The sequence below is a fragment of the Pantherophis guttatus genome, chromosome 2 (genome assembly GCF_059756535.1).
Source record: "Pantherophis guttatus breed Tessera chromosome 2, ASM5975653v1, whole genome shotgun sequence".
Lineage (NCBI taxonomy): Eukaryota > Metazoa > Chordata > Lepidosauria > Squamata > Colubridae > Pantherophis > Pantherophis guttatus.
This window is the reverse complement of record NC_142064.1, coordinates 259,985,491-260,004,625: the sequence shown is the minus strand read 5'-3', so window position 1 is coordinate 260,004,625 and position 19,135 is coordinate 259,985,491. Positions and strand designations below refer to the sequence as shown.

At 42.4% G+C, this 19,135-nt stretch overlaps 1 protein-coding gene across 1 annotated transcript; it reads right to left on the bottom strand.

Annotated features, from left to right (window-relative positions):
- Positions 1–864: 864 nt before the first annotated feature.
- LOC117667849 (uncharacterized) lies at positions 865–17,361 on the bottom strand. Its single transcript, XM_087888148.1, has 4 exons — positions 16,960–17,361; positions 9,011–9,137; positions 8,803–8,898; positions 865–4,152 (listed from the first exon to the last, which is right to left on the bottom strand). The coding sequence occupies exons 1-4, from the start codon at positions 16,963–16,965 to the stop codon at positions 3,131–3,133; spliced, it is 1,251 nt and encodes a 416-aa protein (XP_087744274.1). The 5' UTR covers positions 16,966–17,361; the 3' UTR covers positions 865–3,130.
- Between the last annotated feature and the right edge of the window lie 1,774 nt (positions 17,362–19,135).

The window sequence follows — 19,135 nt, the reverse complement described above, 5'->3', positions numbered from 1 at the left end:
AAGGAAGTCAAGTTGCCTTTTGAAAAAGCAACTTTGGGACATAACAATGTTACTTACTTTTGCAAAAATGTGTAATCAGTTGCCTTCCATGTATAAACTGAAGTATCTTTCATAATTCTGAAATGGTCTAGCCAATTTTTTTATTTTTTTCCTACATTACAGCATCATGTTTAACTTTTCTAACTAAAGTACTGGAGCTTACTATGTACCGGTGTAAATAAAATTGTATATTCAGTGATGATGATGGTAGTGGCTGTTGTATCTTTTGTGATTTCTGTGCAAATAAACTTATAGCATACTAAAAAGCAGAGACATCACCCTGCCAACAAAAGTGCGTATAGTCAAGGCTACGGTTTTCCCAGTTGCAATGTATGGCTGTGAAAGTTGGACCATAAGGAAGGCTGAATGCCAAAGAATTGAGACCTTTGAACTATGGTGCTGGAGAAGACTCCTGCAAGTCCCTTGGACTGCAAGGCGATCAAACCGGTCACTCCTAGAGGAGATCAACTCTGACTGCTCTTTAGAAGGCCAGATCCTGAAGATGAAACTCAAATACTTTGGCCACCGAATGAGAAGGAAGGACTCACTGGAGAAGAGCCTAATGCTGGGAAGATTGAGGGCAAAAGAAGAAAGGGACGACAGAGAACAAGGTGGCTGGATGGAGTCACTGAAGCAGTCAGTGTGAGCTTAAATGGACTCCAGAGGATGGTAGAGGACAGGAAGGCCTGGAGGAACGTTGTCCATGGAGTTGCAATGGGTCGGACACAACTTTGCAACTAACAACAGCAAAACTTATAGCATATAAAGGTTAAATTAAAAGCCAGGACCTGTTTAAAAGGAAGGAAAATGAAACTGGGCAGAGGGTTGTTTTATGTGTATATTTAATTGATGACAATAACTGCTTTATAAATTACTAATGCAAAAAAATTGAATTTTTTTTTTAGACATAGGTTATATAGAGTTGTACATCACAAACTTCTCAAATCAGGACAATTTCAATTTCAATTCATCCCTCCTCCTTGTCCCACAATTTAATTATTTAATTACACAATACCATAAATACCTTAAAACTTGCACCAGGTATTTTCAGAATTCAAGTCTTCAAATGGCCAAGTTTGAAAAACACTGCTCTAAAGAATCTCCAAGCAAGCACTTTTCAGGTGAGCTGGAAACAATCAACCCTGTCCCTGCTTCATGTTACTGTGTACATTTTGACATGCAGCTAAACAGACCATATGCATAGGTCGGGATGCTTTGTCAACGGAACAGGATGGTGAAACAGCAATGCTGTGTGTATAGGATGCGGCTGGATACTTCTTGGTGCTTCCGCTTCCTCCAAATCCTAAAGGAAAAGTCCGGCAGGATGCACTTTTTGGAGTGAGGGATGTTGAGAAGATGACCCTTAAAGGGCCGGGTCCCAATAAAGATTCATGTTTGACCACTAGGTGCAGCCCAAAATACATTAAAAAACAACAATAGCTATAAGGTAAAGGTTCCCCTCGCACATATGTGCTAGTCGTTCTCGACTCTAGGGGGCGGTGCTGATCTCTGTTTCATAGCCGAAGAGCCAACACTGTCCGAAGACGTCTCCGTGGTCATGTGGCCAGCATGACTAAACGCCAAAGGTGCACGGAACACTGTTACCTTCCCACCAAAGGTGGTCCCTATTTTTCTACTTGCATTTTTTACGTGCTTTCAAACTGCTAGGTTGGCAGAAGCTGGGACAAGTAACGGGAGCTCACCCCATTACGCGGCACTAGGGATTCAAACAGCTGAACTGCCAACCTTTCGATCTTAGCCACTGAGCCACTGCGTCCCTTTCAACAATAGCTCAGCGTCTTAGCCACTGAGCCACCACGTCCCTTTCAACAATAGCAATAAAAATACATAATTACATAAGCAAAGTTTATGCTGGAGGCATGATGCCTAGAATTTGGGAGCATGCTAACGGGCATTCTGGGAACCGCAGTCTTATCACATCAGAAAGTTATAGGATGAATACAGCATTAATTTTACCCCGATCATTTCTAGACTAGCAATCATAAGGATCCTTAGAGCAATGAGGCAGTGGTTTGGAAGGCCTTCCCCCGCTGTCTTCCTGTGCCAACCATCGTTTCCTTCATAGAAAGTCTCCTTCCCTCCCAAAAAAACTTGGTTGCAATTTGAACCAGGAAAAAAGCCATAGGAAGCACCACTTCAGTAGAGCCCACGCAAGCATTTACACTCTTCTCTGTGGCTAGCTTGCTGCTGTTTTGAAACACTTGGGAAGTTCTTATTTCTGTATGATGAAAGATAAACAACGGACGAACTGATGAACCCAAAATGTTGTGGGAGGAACAACATGGACAGCTGAACCAGTTGCTCTACATAGCACTAGCAGTAGCATTTAGTCTGATATACGGGAGTCCCCAACCTGTGGGCTACAGCCCACTACCGGGGTGTGATCTATTGGCCACCAGGGCTGCGTGAGTGGCTGGTACACACCACTCCCCCACACTCGTGCTAATGTCGTTGCGAGCGCCACATAGACGCTACCATTGCCACGAGCATCACCCGCACACTCGCAGCATTGTTCGTGCATGCAGCCCCATCCATTTGTGCGAATGCGCATGTGCATTCGCCTGCTCCTCCCCCCTTCCAGGCCACCAACCCAGAAAGATTGGGGAATTCTGTGAACCCTAAAACATAGTGTTTTATAGCAGTGTCTGGGTGATTTACAATATAAACATTATTTGCATATTGGCCCCAACTATCTCGCTCCTCATCTTACCGACCTCAAAAGGATGGAAGGCTGAGTCAACCTTGAGCCCCATCAGGATCGAATTCCTGGCTGTGGGCAGTGATAGCCTACGATACTGCACTTTAACCACCGAGCCCCACGGGCAACTGCCATTAAAACTCAGTCCTTCCTACAATTTAGTTGTACATTTGTCTTAACATTACTTCTGCCATCAGTATATCTGCGTTCCTCCATCAGCATCAATGAAACGTTATTTATAAGAACCTTTTTTTTTAAAAAAACCTAAATGTAAATTATTCAGAATGTATTCCATTTGAGTCTGCCGATCTATACTGAGTAATATTTCCTTGGCCTTCGAAGCCATCATTACATTTAAGGTCGTCACCGGGCCTAACTCCTCGAATGAACTTGATGGTGGACCTTGAGATGGTAACGCCGCCTAAAACATTTCCCACACTCTAAGCATTTGTAGGGTTTCTCTCCTGTGTGGATTCGCTGGTGTTTCACAAGATTGGATAGCTGAGCGAAACATTTCTTACATGCCAGGCAGTTGTACGGTTTTTCTCCCGTGTGGATGCGTTGGTGACTCACGAGAGCCGAGCGTTGAGCAAAACACTTCCCACAGGTGGGGCATTTGTGGGGCTTCTCCCCCGTGTGGACCCTCTGGTGATTCACCACATCTGAATGGATCATAAAAGATTTCCCACACTGTGGGCATTTATAAGGTCTCTCCCCTGTGTGGATTCTCCTGTGTTTCACGAGATCGGATTGTTGGGCAAAACTTTTTCCACAGTTCAAGCATTTGTAGGGTTTCTCTCCCGTGTGAATTCTCTGGTGGTTGACCAGGTTTGACTGATGAGCAAAGTGTTTGCCACACTCCTGACACTTGTAGGGTTTCTCCCCCGTGTGAACTCTTTGATGGCTCACCAGGACAGACTGACGGGCAAAACATTTGGTACACTGTAAGCATTTGTATGGTTTTTCTCCGGTGTGGACTCTCTGGTGATTGATGAGGACCGAGTGACGGGCAAAACACTTCCCGCACTCCAGACATTTATAAGGTTTCTCCCCCGTGTGGACTCTTCGGTGTCGGATGAGTTGTGACCTCTGAGTAAAACGTTTCACACACTCCAGGCACTCATAAGGTTTTTCTCCTGTGTGGATCCGGTGATGGTTGGCAAGCACGGACTGCCGTGAAAAACACTTTCCACACTCGAAGCATTTAAAGGGCCTCTCTCCTGTATGGACGCGCTGGTGTTTCACGAGCTCCGAGCGATGAACAAAATATTTTGAACATTCCTGGCATTTAAAAGGTTTCTCTCCCTTGTGAACTAGTCGGTGCATAGCAAGGTCCGATTTCTGAATGAAGCATTTTCCACATTTACGACAGGAATTCTTTTTCCACAGTGCCCCTGAGGAGAGAAAAACAAATCTTGAAAATAGAAGGGACAATACCAGTGGTGGGTTGCTACTGGTTCAGTCCGGATCATACGAACTGGTAGTAGCGGTGGCAGGAGGCTCCGCCCACCCACCCGGATGTCATCACGGATGCTCTGCGCATGTGCAGAAGCACTGTGCGCAGGCGAAGTGAGTGTGTGCTCCCGTTGAGAACCGGTAGTGAAGGTAAGTGGAACCCACCCCTGGACAACACATTTTAAGAATTCCTGAATGAGCATTTATCTATCTATCTATCTATCGATCGATCGATCGATCGATCGATCGATCTATCTATCTATCGGAAAGCGATAGCCAAATTGATACTGATATGTTGTAATAAATAATATTTTTAAATATATATACACCAGTATATACAGTGGGTTAGGATATGGTTTGAGCCTAACAAGTTGTCCAAGCAATATATGTGTTCTGTGACTTTAATATGAATATATATATTGTGTGACTTTAAGGTTTTCCTGCTGATTCATTGTAATGCTGAGTCATGCTATAATTAGCTGTGAACATATTTAAGAAAGGTACTGTAAGTATTCAGTTGATGATAAGCTACCATAGTGTGTGGAGTTGCTATCATTGTGCTATCATTGTTGGATGGATCTGCTACCATCGTGGTTTGTGAACCAGAGTGAGTTTGTTATTCTAACCAACTACTGTTTGTGTGGTAAGAAGATATCTGTAACTTTGGACTGATTTAACTGGCAAAGACTTGGATTGATTTAAAGACTATGAGATTGTTTTTTCACTATAAAGTAAACTTTTGATAAACCAGTTTGCACATCTCTTATTCATTGCTCTCAGCAATGTTTCTCTGTGCTCTACACTCTGCTGGTTGGTAACACAACAACAATATCCTTAACGTATCTATCTGTCTGTCTGTCTGTCTGTCTGTCTGTCTGTCTATCTATCTATCTATCGGAAAGCAATAGCCAAATTGATACTGATATGTTGTAATAAATATTATTTTTAAATATATATACCAGTATATACAGTGGGTTTGGGGTTTTTTTTCCAGGCTTTACACAACCCAGAGCCTCATTGTTTGATCTGTATAGGTTTATAAATCTTAAAAATAAATCAATCCATGAAGGCCTTTGTGATTAACTGAAGGCCTTGCCAATATCATATAAACCTTGGCCAGGAGTTTAATAACGTAGTTAATCAATGGGGAATTGGTTGATTCACTTATGGTCTGCAGTGGTTTCCTTAACAATTGTGGCAAAAATAATTGTAATTGTGATGACTATGAATTTTCTGATCCCGAGTGTCGTATACAGGAAGATTGCCTGTAATCAAGTGTGTGTTTTTAAGCAAGAGTAAAGAATTAGAGGCTAAAGGACATATTTATTGATTTAGAGCAGTCTGGAATCAAGAAAATGTAATGGAGTTATGCCTCTTCAGAGATTTCAGCTGATTTCAGATCAACTAAAACATTTAAGCTTTTGTTACCTTTTTTCCTAGGTTATTATATTTTCTTAGCTGTATTATAATCTGCTTCTACATTTCATGTTTTTTCCGATAACTTTGGAATTTACTGGTTTGAGATTTATGATTTACAGCCTAGAGTGAGCTTATGGACTTTATAATTTCACAATGTTCAATTTTCCTTCCTTGCTGTTTAATTTGGCTTTTTGTGGCACAAAACTGTCCATACCGCTCAGGAGATATTTTGAATAGAAACTGAATTTCTTATCTTTATGGAAGAAGCCCAAGTGAGAAATTGTGACTGATTAGCAATGGCTGCATCAGTTAGCCATAATATTTTCCTTTTTTTCTGATTTTAAATACTGTTAAGGATGCAAATTACACCTGACTGTTTCTAGCTTGAGGGTAATTGAGCACAGAATTATTCTGCTAGCTTCATTTAAGATCATTTCACTGCTTCTACATATTAATTAACTACTCATTTTACTGTTTCTACATATTAATCAATTAATTATGTCTAACTCCATATTTCTATAATGGCAAATTGTGTCCAGTCAAATTCTATGAAGATATTATACTTGTTACCATAAGAGGGAGCTCCTAAATAAGGAATCATTATTTGAAGCCATTTCATGTGGTCATTTAGAGTCAAAATGGACTTGGTGGCACTTAATCAATTAATTAGAAGATATTAATTAAATGAATTTAACTTCACAGAGAAACTTTACTTCTATTGTGGCTGTCCTTAGTTTTATTTTATTTTTGACCTTTTTTAATTCCACTGATTTTCTGCACTTTAATTCTTACCTTTATTTTTAAATTTGTTTGGGCTAGTATAGTTTAGTATTCATTCTTAATTGGCACTATTACAGTTAATTCCAACACAAAAGACTGAAGTTTATTATAAAACTGAATAATCTAAATATTATTCAGAGTTTATTATAAAATTTACGGTGTTTGACAGTTTCTTTATATTGCATTGCATGTGATTCTAAAGAAATTTGTGGCATTGAATTCACTTTATGTTTAACGTCATAATACGTTCTGGATATGTTTGATGAAAATTTGGGATAAAATTCTTATTTGTTACAAATAACTAACAGAATTTAAAAAATGATAAAAAGGGGAGAAAAGCAGTAACAATCAACAAAAGTTACTTCCTCTATCCTATCACAAATGAGATATTTATCTGCATGTAAATTGAGTAAGTTTCAACAAAAATGTGATTTAAAATATAAACATTCAGAATAGAACATAATTAATTCGTTTCAACAATGCAATATGGAAGTTGTGTGTTTAAAACATTGTTTAAGATTGATTCCAGTGATAAATATGTTACAGTACAGCCCATAAACTAGAATGGCTGGATAAACCTACTAAATATATTCCAAAAATTATGCTTGGAATAAAGTCAGAAATAAAAGGAAATGGAGATGGTGGCTCTGTTTCACATAACAGAAACAGAATTGGGCTGAAACCAAGGTCAAAGAGAAATCAGACAATCTGGGCATAGATGGTTTAGAAAGAAAAAAGGAACATGTAAATAAATAATATCTGAATCTTAAACAAAGATGGATTGTTACAAATCCATCCAAGAGCCTTGATAGTACAGTGGTCTAAGCACCCTGTTATTAACACAGCTGCCTGCAATTACTTGCTGGTTCGAATCTCTCCAAGGCTCAAGGTTGACTCAGCCTTCCATCCTTTCTAAGGTAGGTAAATTGAGGACCCAGTTTGTGGGGGCAATAAGCTGACTTTGTATAAATATACAAAAGTATGAAGGCTATTGCTTAACGCATTGTAAGTCGCCCTGGGTCTCCGGAGAAGGGTAGCATATAAATCAAATTTTTAAAAAAAATCAAGAAATCTGCAGAATAACTCATGAACAGCATATAGAAAAATCTTACCATGTGGTATACTCATTAAATTTGCAGATTTAAAGACAAAAGATGTAATGGTATCAGTATAAGAGCCAGTTTGGTCTAATGGTTAAGGAACCAGGCTAGAATCCAGGGGTCGGCTGCCACCTCACCCTTGTATTTTGCTACTGCTTAGTGCCAGTCTGCCAAGAACTCTAGTGGAAGTGGATTGGAGGGGGAAGGATTCAAGGGAAACAAAAAGTTGACCATACTCCCTGAGATCAGGGGTGAGTTCTAAATTTTTTTACTTCCAGTTCTGTGGGTGTGGCTTATTTTGTGGGCGTGGCTTGATGGTCATGTGACAATTATTTAGGATTTAGCAGAGGTACTGGTCTACCAGGCTTTTAACTGCTTACAGAGCTGTACCGATCTACCCATTTATTTTTTGCAGGCACTGGTCTACCCATTTATTTTTTGCAGGCACTGATCTACTCATGTATTTTTGCAGGCACTGGTCTACTCATGTATTTTTGCAGGCACTGGTCTACTCATGTATTTTTGCAGGCACTGATCTACTCATGTATTTTTGCAGGCACTGGTCTACTCATTTGTTTTCTTTTAACACTGATCAGCTGTAGGGTGGCCCTTTGAAGCCCTGCAGCAAGAGGTTAAACAGTTTTTTTCCCTCTAGCCATCAGCTGGGTGGGACTCAGGAGGCAGCAATAGATTGGGGGTTGGGGCAAATAAAAGGTAAGAATAACGCAGGGGGTGGGGGGCGCGGGGGGCGTGGAGGGGGCAGAATTGGTTCGGTGATGTCATATTGTCACCGCTACCGGCTCGGGAGAACCGGGCTGAACCGGGAGGAACCCACCATTGCCTGAGATACGGCTTCAAGATGCGGCTCCAAAGTCCGCCTGCTAGGAATGGAACTCAGCTATAGAACCAACCCACGCTTGAAGTGACCGTTCTAAAAACATCTTTGAATTTGATTGGACATTGGGGGAACCAGTAACAATCAACAGAAGTTACTTTTCCCTAAGAGAGGGAAAAGTTAGACTTGGCAGGGTTTGGCGTGCACTTTTCAGTTCTGGTTTTCCATTACTGTAATTCACTTGAGGAGGCTGTGAGTTCGATCCTAGGTAGAGGCAGATATTTCTCTGGGAACAATGAAAATATATCTGCTGAACAAAGCTCAGGATTGGCGACAGGAAGGGCATCTGCCCATAATATGTTCTACTAGCTCTATTCAGTTGCCCAGACTCCACCCCGCAAAGGATTATGGGGTCATTAAATGATAATGATGATGATATTTTTTTCATCTCTCACCTGAGCTGTTGGCATCCACCCCTTGAGAATCTAACAGCCAAGGTGGTTCTCCTCGTTCCAGACGAGATATGAGATTTGGCTTCGGAACAGGAAACCCTTGACAGAAAATCAAAGTAAAAATCACTGTCCTGAAAATGCAAGGGAGAAGCAGATATAGATCACAGCCCTTTAAATCTGTTTAGCTCAAAGAAAGAAGGGAGAGTCATACCTAAGGAGGCCACGTTTTCGTAATTCTCCACCATGACTTCTTTGTATAAAGCTCTCTGGGCGGGATCCAGGAGAGCCCCCTGACCCGCGGTGAAATACACGGCCACATCTTTAAACGACACCAGCCTCTGAAAGGACAAAGAAAAGGGATTCAGCTTCCTTGCCTCTCCAAACCCTCTTCCTGGGTCAATACCAGTGGTGGGTTTCGCTTACCTTTGCTACCGGTTTGCTCACGCTCGTACATACACATGCGCAGAGCGTATTTGATGACATCAGGGCGGGTGGGTGGAGCCTCCCGCCACAGCTACTACTGGTCGCTGTGGCGGTCAGTACCTGGCCACTGGTCAGTACCTGGCAGAGGGACCTTGGAGTCCTAGTGGACAATCACTTAAATATGAGCCAGCAGTGTGCAGCAGCAGCCAAAAAAATCCAATACAATCCTTGATTGTATAAACGGAGGCATAGGATCAAAATCATATGAAGTATTAGTACCGCTTTATAAAGCCTTAGTAAGGCCACACCTGGAATACCACATCCAGTTTTGGTCCCCACATTGTTAAAAAAATGTTGAGACTTTGGAAAAAGTGCAAAGAAGAACAACTAAGATGATTAAAGGCCTGGAGACAAAAACGTGAAGAACGATGGCAGGAACTGGGTACGGCTAGTCTAGAGAAAAGAAGGATTAGGGGTGACATGATAGCAGTATTCCAGTATTTGAGAAGCTGCCACAAAGAAGAGGGGGTCAAGTTATTTTTCAAAGCACCAGAAGGCCAGACAAGAAACAATGGATGGAAACTAAACAAGGAGAGAAGTAACCTGGAATTGAGGAGAAACTTCCTAAAAGTGAGACTAATTAACCAGTGGAACAACTTTGCCTTCAGAAGTTGTGGGTGCTCCATCACTGGCCATCACAGCCATTTGTCTGAAATGGTATAGGGCCGTGATGGCGAACCTATGGCACGCGTGCCACAGGTGGGCACGCGAGCTCAGCTCCAACGCGGCCTTCTGGGCCTACCAGAAGTAGAAAAAAGGCTGTTTCCTGCCTCCAGAGGGCCTTGGTGGGTGGTGGGAAGGCCCGTTTTTTGCTGTCCCCAGCCTCCAGAGCCTTTCTAGGAGTCTGGGGAGGGCGAAAATGGCCTTCCCCACCCCCTGGAGACCAGAAATGGCCCATTTGCCAACTTCTGGTAGGACAGGAAGTTGGCAAACGGGCCGTTTTCGGCCTCCGGGGGGTGGGGAAGACCGTTTTTGCCCTCCCCAGACTCCTAGAAAAGCTCTGGAGCCAGGTGAGAGAGAAAAATGGGCCTACTGGGCCATTGCGTACTGGGAGCAGTGGGGTGTCGCACACACATGCACAGGGCGCATAGAATTATGGGTGTGGGCATGCGCACACGTGACACCACCCCCACCACCCCCTCCTGGCACGTGATGGCAAAAAGGTTAGCCATCACTGGTATAGGGTCTCCTGCTTGATCAGGGGGTTGGACTAGAAGACCTCCAAGGTCCCTTCCAGCTGTATTCTGATTGATTAAAGAAACTGGGGTGTGTGCTGACTCCCTGTATAAATGGGGAAAGACACCTTCAGCACAATGTGATTGCGGGATCCCTCGACAGACTATCCAGCACATAGTGAGGGAATGCCCTAACAGAAGGTATCCAGGAAATTGCAGGGACTTCCTCTGCATAACAACAGCAGCTACTGACTGGATCTCCAAACTCGACATTAAACTTTGAAATGTTATTTCTGTTTTCCTTTTAGGTTTTCTTACTGCTTTTTTATTGTTTTAATTGTTTTTAACCTGTAAAAATGAAGTGTTTTAATACTGTGTGTGACCAGCCATACGCTAAATAAATAAATAAATAAATTGGTACCCATAATTGGCCCAGAAATGAAATGTACACAGTCAGACCAACGCCATTATACCCAATAGTTTAAGCTTTTTTCAATACTATATAGGTAGTCCTCAATTTACAACTATTTGTTTAGTGATCGTTTTTCATATTTACGACCGCTTGCAAGCATCCCCATTATCACATGATCAAAATTTGAACACTTGGCAACTGGCATGTATTTATGATGATTTATACATGATCCCACTTTGTGACCTTCTGACAAGCAAAGTCAATGGGGAAGCCGGATTCACTTAACAACCAAGCTACTCATTTAAGAAATGTGGTAAGAAAAGTTGTAAAATGGGGCAAAACTCACTTAACAAATTTCTCACTTAACAACACAAATTTTGGGATCAACTGTGGTCGTAAGGATCACCTGCATTTTTCAAATTTAAGTTCACAATCAGATATTTTTGGTGCTGTATCTTTCTCCCTATGCATGGCAAACTTTATCCTTGCAGCTATGAGCATATAGTATCTCGGTAAATTCTTGTTTCTTGTTAACATATTCTGGAATTATACCAAGTTGAATGTGATTTCATTTGAAATTGAATCTCTAAAATTCAGGGATGGTACTATATATATTTTTCCAGCATGTATGCACTGCATGTGGTGAAATATCCCTTCTGTTTCATGGCATTTCCAACATTTGTTACTGAATAATTTATCTATATTGGAGCTGAGAACCACCTGTAAAAGATTTTATACCAATTATAACTTAAAAGTTAATTTAATGGATTTGGTCCATAGTTTTTCCCACTGCTGAGTTGTGGCTTTTTCTTTAAAGTTCTGCATCCATTTTATCATACTTTTTTGTACTCAAGTCTATCTCCATGTCGTATCGGAGTAGGAGTTGATATATGCGCCCTAACAGATGGTGTTAATTTTGTATAGGATGTGTTTCAAATTCTGTCACTTTTCTTAATGTCTCTCCTTCATTCTTAAATTCAGATTTTATCCTTCCAACCATTTGTAAGAACATCTTACCCCGATACATTCCAGCCTTTTGAACTATTATTATTACTTTGTCCTTAATCTATTCATGGATCTGAGTGACTCATATCTGCATAATAATTCCTGTTTCCTTTACTGTAAATATCTCCAACATGGCAAGTATTTGAAGGGGAGGATAACAGTAAGACTCTTGGGGTTATTATTTTTATAAAAAAAATTCCATGCTTTTATCAACCTATTGAATTATTACATAGTTTGAACATTGTGGAATACGCACTGCCGGTTTATAGCAGTGTTCCTCAACCGTATGTGGGCTTAAATTTACAGAATTCCCTAGCCAGCCATGAGCTGAAGTACACGTATCTTAAAATTGCCAAAGCTGAGAAACATTGGTTTACAGGTAGTCCTCAACTTATAACCACAATTAAGCCCCAAAGTTCCATTGAAAAACAAGAGAGCTGTTAAGTGAGTTTTGCCCCATTTTACGACCTTACAAGCCACAGTTGTTAAGTGAATCCCTGCAGTTGTTATTTTATTTATTTATTTATTTATTTATTTATTTATTTATTTATTTAATTAATTAATTAATTAATTAATTAATTTATATACCGCCCTTCTCCCGAAAGACTCAGGGCGGTGAACAGCCATGATCAAATACATAAATATAAAAATTAAAAACAATTTAAAACCAGATTAAATACTTTGGCCCACCATTAAAGTCATCCCATTAAAATCCAATTTAAAATTTAAAACCGTTAAAATTAGGCTAGCCCGGCTTGCTGGAATAACGAAGTCTTCAGGGCATGGCGGAAGGTGCGCAAGTCCGGGATCCTCCGTACTTAAGGGGGCAGCTCGTTCCAGAGGGCAGGAGCCCCCACCGAGAAGGCTCTCCCCCGGGGGGTCGCCAGTCGACATTGTCTGACCGACGGCACCCCGAGGAGCCCCGCCCTATGGAAGCGTACTGGCTGGTGGGAGGCTGTCGGTAGCAGAAGGCAGTCCCATAAGTACCCAAGTCCTAAGCCATGGAGCGCTTTAAAGATGTTAATCTTTAAAGCGCTCTTTAATCTTTAACCTTGAATCGCACCCGGAAAACAACTGGGAACTAATGCAGCTCACGCAGGAGAGGAGTTACATGGGAGCGCCCCGCTGCTCCCATAATCACCCGCGCGGCCGCATTTTGGACCAGCTGGAACCTCCGGATGCTCTTCAAGGGGAGCCCCATGTAGAGAGCATTGCAGTAGTCCAGTCGGGAAGTGACGAGGGCATGAGTGACCGTGCGCAGGGAGTCCCGATCCCGTGTTAAGTTAGTAACACGGTTGTTAAGTGAATCTGGCTTCCCCATTGACTTTGCTTGTCCGAAAGACACAAAAGAGGATCATATGACCCCGGGACACTGCAGCCGTCATAAATATGAATCAGTTGGCAAGCATCTGAATTTTGATCACATGACCATGGGGAAGCTGCAGTAGTTGCAAGGGCAAGAAACAGTCATGTCACCTTTTTCAGTGCTGTTTTAACTTTGAATGGTCACTGGTTGTAAATCAAGGACTACCTGTACTAAAAACATCCAATGAGAGAAGCTATCTTCTATTTCAGAACAGAGTAGAATAGAATAACAGTTTTGGAAGGGACTTTGGAGGTCTTCTAGTCCAACCCCTTGCTCAGGCAGGAAACCCTATACCATTTCAGACAAATGGCTGCCCAATCTCTTCTTTAAAACTTCCAGTGTTGGGGCATTCACAACTTCTGGAGGCTAGTTGTTCCACTGATTAATTGTCCTCACTGTCAGGAAATTTCTCCTTAAGTTCTAAGTTGCTTCTCTCCTTGATTAGTTTCCACCCATTGTTTCTTGTCCGGCCTTCAGGTGCTTTGGAGAATAGCTTGACTCCCTCTTCTTTGTGGCAGCCCCTGAGATATTGGAAGACTGCTATCATGTCTCCCCTGGTCCTTCTTTTCATTAAACTAGACATATACCCAGTTCCTGCAACCGTTCTTCATATATTTCAGCCTCAAGTCCCCTAATTATCTTTGTTGCTCTTCTCTGCACTCTTTCCAGAGTCTCAACATCTTTTTTACATCGTGGCGACCATTCCTTTGTTTTCAACTAGAATTCAGGTGCTCAAAATATTCCTCACTATGGTAACCGTCATAAGTCTCTCAAAATGGTTTCTAAAAGCAACACCCACTTTTATGAAACTGACTTGCATAAATTTAAGTTAAGAGATCCTTTCTGATTTAGCAATGCTAAAGATCCTGTAATGTCACATTGGATTAATTTTTGTATTCAAGCCAACTTTGTTTTTAATAAGTTTAATATTTCCATAAACTTGCTTTTTTTTTTAATGCAGACAATACCTAACAGCTAAAGATTTAGAAATGAATAAAGAGCAATTCCCTAACATAAACCATTAAGCACCCCATTTTTCTGAGCCCTTCTTTTTATAATGAGCAAAAATGATATGGTAAAGAATAAATTATGATATGGTAGAATAAATATGGGTGAATACAGGGAGTCCTCGACTTACAACAGTTCATTTAGTGACCATTCAAAGTTGCAACGGCACTGAAAAAAGTGACTTATGACCATTTTTCACACTTATGACCGTTGCAACGTCCCCATGGCCATATGATTTACATTCAGATGCTTGACAACCGGTTCTTATTTATGATAGTTGTAGCATCCCGGAGGTCATGTGATCATATTTTTCGATCTTCTGACAAGCAAAGTCAGCGAGGAAGCTAAATTCACATAACAAACGTGGCAATAAATATCGCAAAACGTGGCAACACTCAATTCTCACTTAGCAACAAAAATTCTGGGCTCAGTTATGGCCGTAAGTCAAGATTACCTGTACAATAAATAAATACAATTTGCTCCTATACTGAGCAACGTGATATATGCAGTACAATGCAGTGAGCCATGTGCAGATCTGTACATTGGGGAAACAAAACAACCACTTCATAAACACATGGCACAACATAGGAGAACAAACCCATCAGGACAAGATTCAGCAATCCACCAGCATTTAAAAGACAAAGGCCACTCTTTTGAAGACAGCAAAGTCCACATTTTGGACAGAGAGGACAGCTGGTTTGAAAGAGGAGTCATAAGAGGCCATCTAGGTCAAAACTGAACAGCCCTCTCTCAACAGAGGGGGAAGGACACGACATCATCTATCTCCAATCTACAACACAGTCCTTTCAACAGTTCCAAGAAGGCTTCACACCCATTTGCACCACTCAGGTGATCCTGAGGACACAGATAAACCTCCAGGTGACCTTAGAGACCCGCCAAAAGTATGCAAATGACCTGCTGTCTGCAAGAAATAGAAATCCTTCCATTCCCCTACCATCCAATCAGAGCCGAAGAAGCTTCTTGGATGAGAAGTGAAACGTCTCTTCAAAGAAAAAAGTCGCTTGTTGCAGGATAATGATCCAAGAGATGGCTTGACATCGGCTTAATACCAATCCTTGGGGAGCTTCAGCCCCAACTCTTCGATGTGCAGCCCTCGGGCTTTGCTAATCTGCAGTGGAATACTATGCACCTGTATGGATAAACAGCTCACATACAGGACTTATTGATGTTCAACTTAACCATACGATGAGGCTAATTACTGGGTGCATAAAACCTACACCTAGTTACTGGTTACCAGTTCTTAGTCACATACTTCCCCCGCACTTACGACGACAAGAAGCTCTCATTCGGGAGTATAGTAAGATCCTTTTAAATTCCTCTCTACCCATTTATGGCTACATTCCTGATCTCTTAAGATGCCGATTAAAGTCAAGAAACCTGCCACTCTTGACAGTGCTTAAGTTGCTGGCTGATCATCAGAACACCACACAAAAGTGGATGGAAGCGTGGAGTAGCTATTTCCCTCAAGATATCTCTGAGCATATTAATCCTAATAGTATACCTCCAGGATTTAATCTACCCCCACACATATGGGTGACATACAATAGAATTAGAACGACTCATGGGGTGTGTGCCAACTCCTTGTATAAATGGGGAAAGACACCTTCAGCACAATGTGATTGCGGGGGCCCCCCAGAGAGACTATCCAACATATAGTAAGGGAATGCTCTAACACAGTGTTTCTCAACCTTGGAAGCTTGAAGATGGGTGGACTTCAACTCCCAGAGTCCCCCAGCCAGCAGCTGGGAGTTGAAGTCCACCCATCTTCAAGCTACCAAGGTTGAGAAACACTGCTCTAACAGAAGGTATCCAGGAGATTTTAGGGACTTCCTCTGCGTAACAACGACAGCTACTGACTGGATCTCCAAACTCGACATTAAACTCTGAAATGTTATTTCTGTTTTTCCTCTTAGGTTTTCTTACTGCTTTTTTAAAAAATTGTTTTAATTGTTTTAACCTGTAAAAATGAAGTGTTTTAATATTGTGTGTGACCAGCCATACACTAAATAAATAAAATAAATAAATAAATGCCAACCCAAAGCTTCCCTTTTTGGATGAGGGTATTCAAAAGTGCAAACAGTGGTCTCTTAAGGCCCTGGCTTTTATTTCCTTTCTCGGTTCCCAAAGTTGAGATACCTGCAACTCAATTCATCACCGGGGCTGGGGTGGGGGGGACCTTTAATAATGATCTTCAACGCATATTGAGTGAAAGAAGAACGGAGTGTAAGACCACAGACGTATAGAAATCCTTTCGGAAAATGGCCCCGGTTGCATTTATCATTCCTCAACAACCCAGGGACCCCCTTTCCAGGCACCCACCCACCCACCCACTCCAAAACGGGAAGGCCTTCGGATTTGTCAACTTCCCTAAGAGCAACTTTGCAGCTGCCAAACATAGCGGATCGGACGATCCCCTTGCAGAGAAAGAGCTCCTAGCTTGGATCCCTACGGAGCCACGGTTCTCCCCGTGGAGGAAAACAAAGGGGTCCCCCCCCCCCAATTTCCTGAACCCCTCGTTCGCCCGATCCCCCTTTTTGTCTCCCTCCGAGGGATCGGAGCGCACAGATTGGCTGAGAAAAAAAAGCCCAGACAAAGGGATGGACGGTCTGCCCAGCCCCCACCGCCCGCCGCCGCCGCCGCCGCTTTCTAGGGGGATCCCTCAATCCCTCGATCCCGCCTCCGATCCTCACCCGCATCGGCCGACGCTACGACGGCGGCTCCCCCACACTCGGGTGGGTTTCCCACCGCTCAGTGCGATTCCTCCGTCTCCACCGCCGCGGAGATCCACGTCTCCTCCATGCGCGATCGCGCAATCTCCGCCGCCAGATCGCTGGCTCCGGGAGCGTTCAAGGAGCCATCTGGCTGCTGGGACGTGTAGTCCTTCTACACGGGTGTTTTGTATTTTTATTTATTTATTTTGCTTGCCGGCCAAAATCCGACCCACTCACACGCGGGATCCTGGGAGCTGTAATCATCTCACCCACCCACCCATTTTTACGCATCAGCGGCAATATTTTATCTGGTGGCCTGGAGTTAAAGCCATAAGCAAATTAATTGACAGTCGCCGCCCTTATTAACCCTGTCACATCTGCAACTGAGCAGTTGAATTTCCGATGATCAAACTTTGTGTTCCCCAAAGTGTTTTTCTTTTCAAAAGGACTTTCTGGTTTTTCTTTTGAAGACGTTTTGCTTCTCATCCAAGAAGCTTCTTCGGCTCTGACAGGATGGTGGTGAGGAATGGAAGGATTTATACCCCTTTCCCATTATCCAATACAGTATTCCGGTATTTGAGAGGCTGCCACAAAAGAAGAGGGGTGTCAAATTTATTTTTCACAGCACCTGAAGGCAGGGCAGGAAACAATGGATGGAAACTAATCAAAGGAGAGAAGCAACCTGGAATTGAGGAGACACTTCCTTTTTTTAAAAAAATAGTATTTATTGAAATTCCAACATATAAAACACAGTACAAAAGTACAACACAGAAAAAAAAAAACAGCAACATTTTTCCACTAATGACAGCTTGTCTATATAGGTATATCTATCATAACAAGCATATTTACAAAAATTCTAATTCTATAAATCTCTATCTTAAATTAAATTTAGATTATTTATTTATTTTATTTATTTATTTATTTTCAATTTATATACCGCCCTTCTCCCTGAGGACTCAGGGCGGTGCACAGCCAGAATTAAAAACATGAAATACAAATATTAAAAACAATTAAAATCTATATAAATTTGGCCCAAAAATTTAAAAAACAACAAACCAATTAAAAATTTAAAAAATTTCTTCCTAAGCCAGCCCGGCTTGCTGGAAAAAGTGGGTTTTAAGGGCACAGCGGAAGGCACTGGGGTCTTGGATTCTCCTTATCTCTGGGGGCAGCTGATTCCAGAGGGTGGGTGCCCCCACAGAGAAGGCCCTCCCCCTGGGGGTCGCCAGCCTACATTGTTTGGCTGATGGCACCCTGAGGAGGCCCTCTCTGTGGGAGCGCACAGGTCGGTGGGAGGTCGTCGGTAGCAGCAGGCGGTCTCGCAGATAGCTAGGCCCTATGCCATGGAGCGCTTTAAAGGTGATAACCAACACCTTGAAGCGCACCCGGAAGACCACCGGGAGCCAGTGCAGCTCGCGCAGGAGCGGTGTTACATGGGAGCGCCATGCTGCTCCCATCACTACCCGCGCTGCTGCGTTCTGGACCAGCTGGAGCCTCCGGGTGCCCCTCAAGGGGAGCCCCATGTAGAGAGCATTGCAGTAGTCAAGGCAAGAGGTGACGAGGGCGTGAGTGACTGTGCACAGGGAATCCCGATCAAGAAAGGGCCGCAACTGGCGAATCAGGCGAACCTGATAAAAGGTCCCCCTGGTTACAGCCGTCAGATGTTCCTCCAAGGACAGCTGCCTATCCAGGAGGACTCCCTGATTGCGAGCCCTTTCTGTGGGGGCCAACGACTCGCCCCCAATAGTCAGTGATGGAGTCAACTGACTATATCGGGATGCCGGGAGCCACAGCCACTCAGTCTTGGAAGGGTTGAGCTTATAATATGCTCTATTCATAATTCAATTTCATATCCTATATTTCTTCAACAATTTTACCTTCTACATATTATATTTAATAAATTATCCCTTATTTTTTTCGTCTCCTCTCAAGTCAGGAATACCATTTGTTCCAAATTTGATAGTTTCCTTCCTCTCCTTCATTTCCATGGCTAGTCTGTCCATTTCTGCACAATCATAATTTTTTTTAATTATAATTTGATTTGGAGGAATATCTGGTTGTTTCCAGTTCTGTGCTAGGACAATTCTACTTGCGGTTAATATGTGTATTGTTATATATTGTATTTTTTTCTCTATTTTCCCTTCAAAAATGTCCA

What these genes read in the sequence shown, in the direction of transcription:
- LOC117667849 (XM_087888148.1), bottom strand. An exon ending in CGAAAACGTGGCCTCCTTAG is followed by an intron (nt 8,899 to 9,010) that starts GTATGACTCTCC and finishes TTTTCTGTCAAG; the next exon opens with GGTTTCCTGTTCCGAAGCCA. An exon ending in GGTGGATGCCAACAGCTCAG is followed by an intron (nt 4,153 to 8,802) that starts GTGAGAGATGAA and finishes TTCTCTCCTCAG; the next exon opens with GGGCACTGTGGAAAAAGAAT.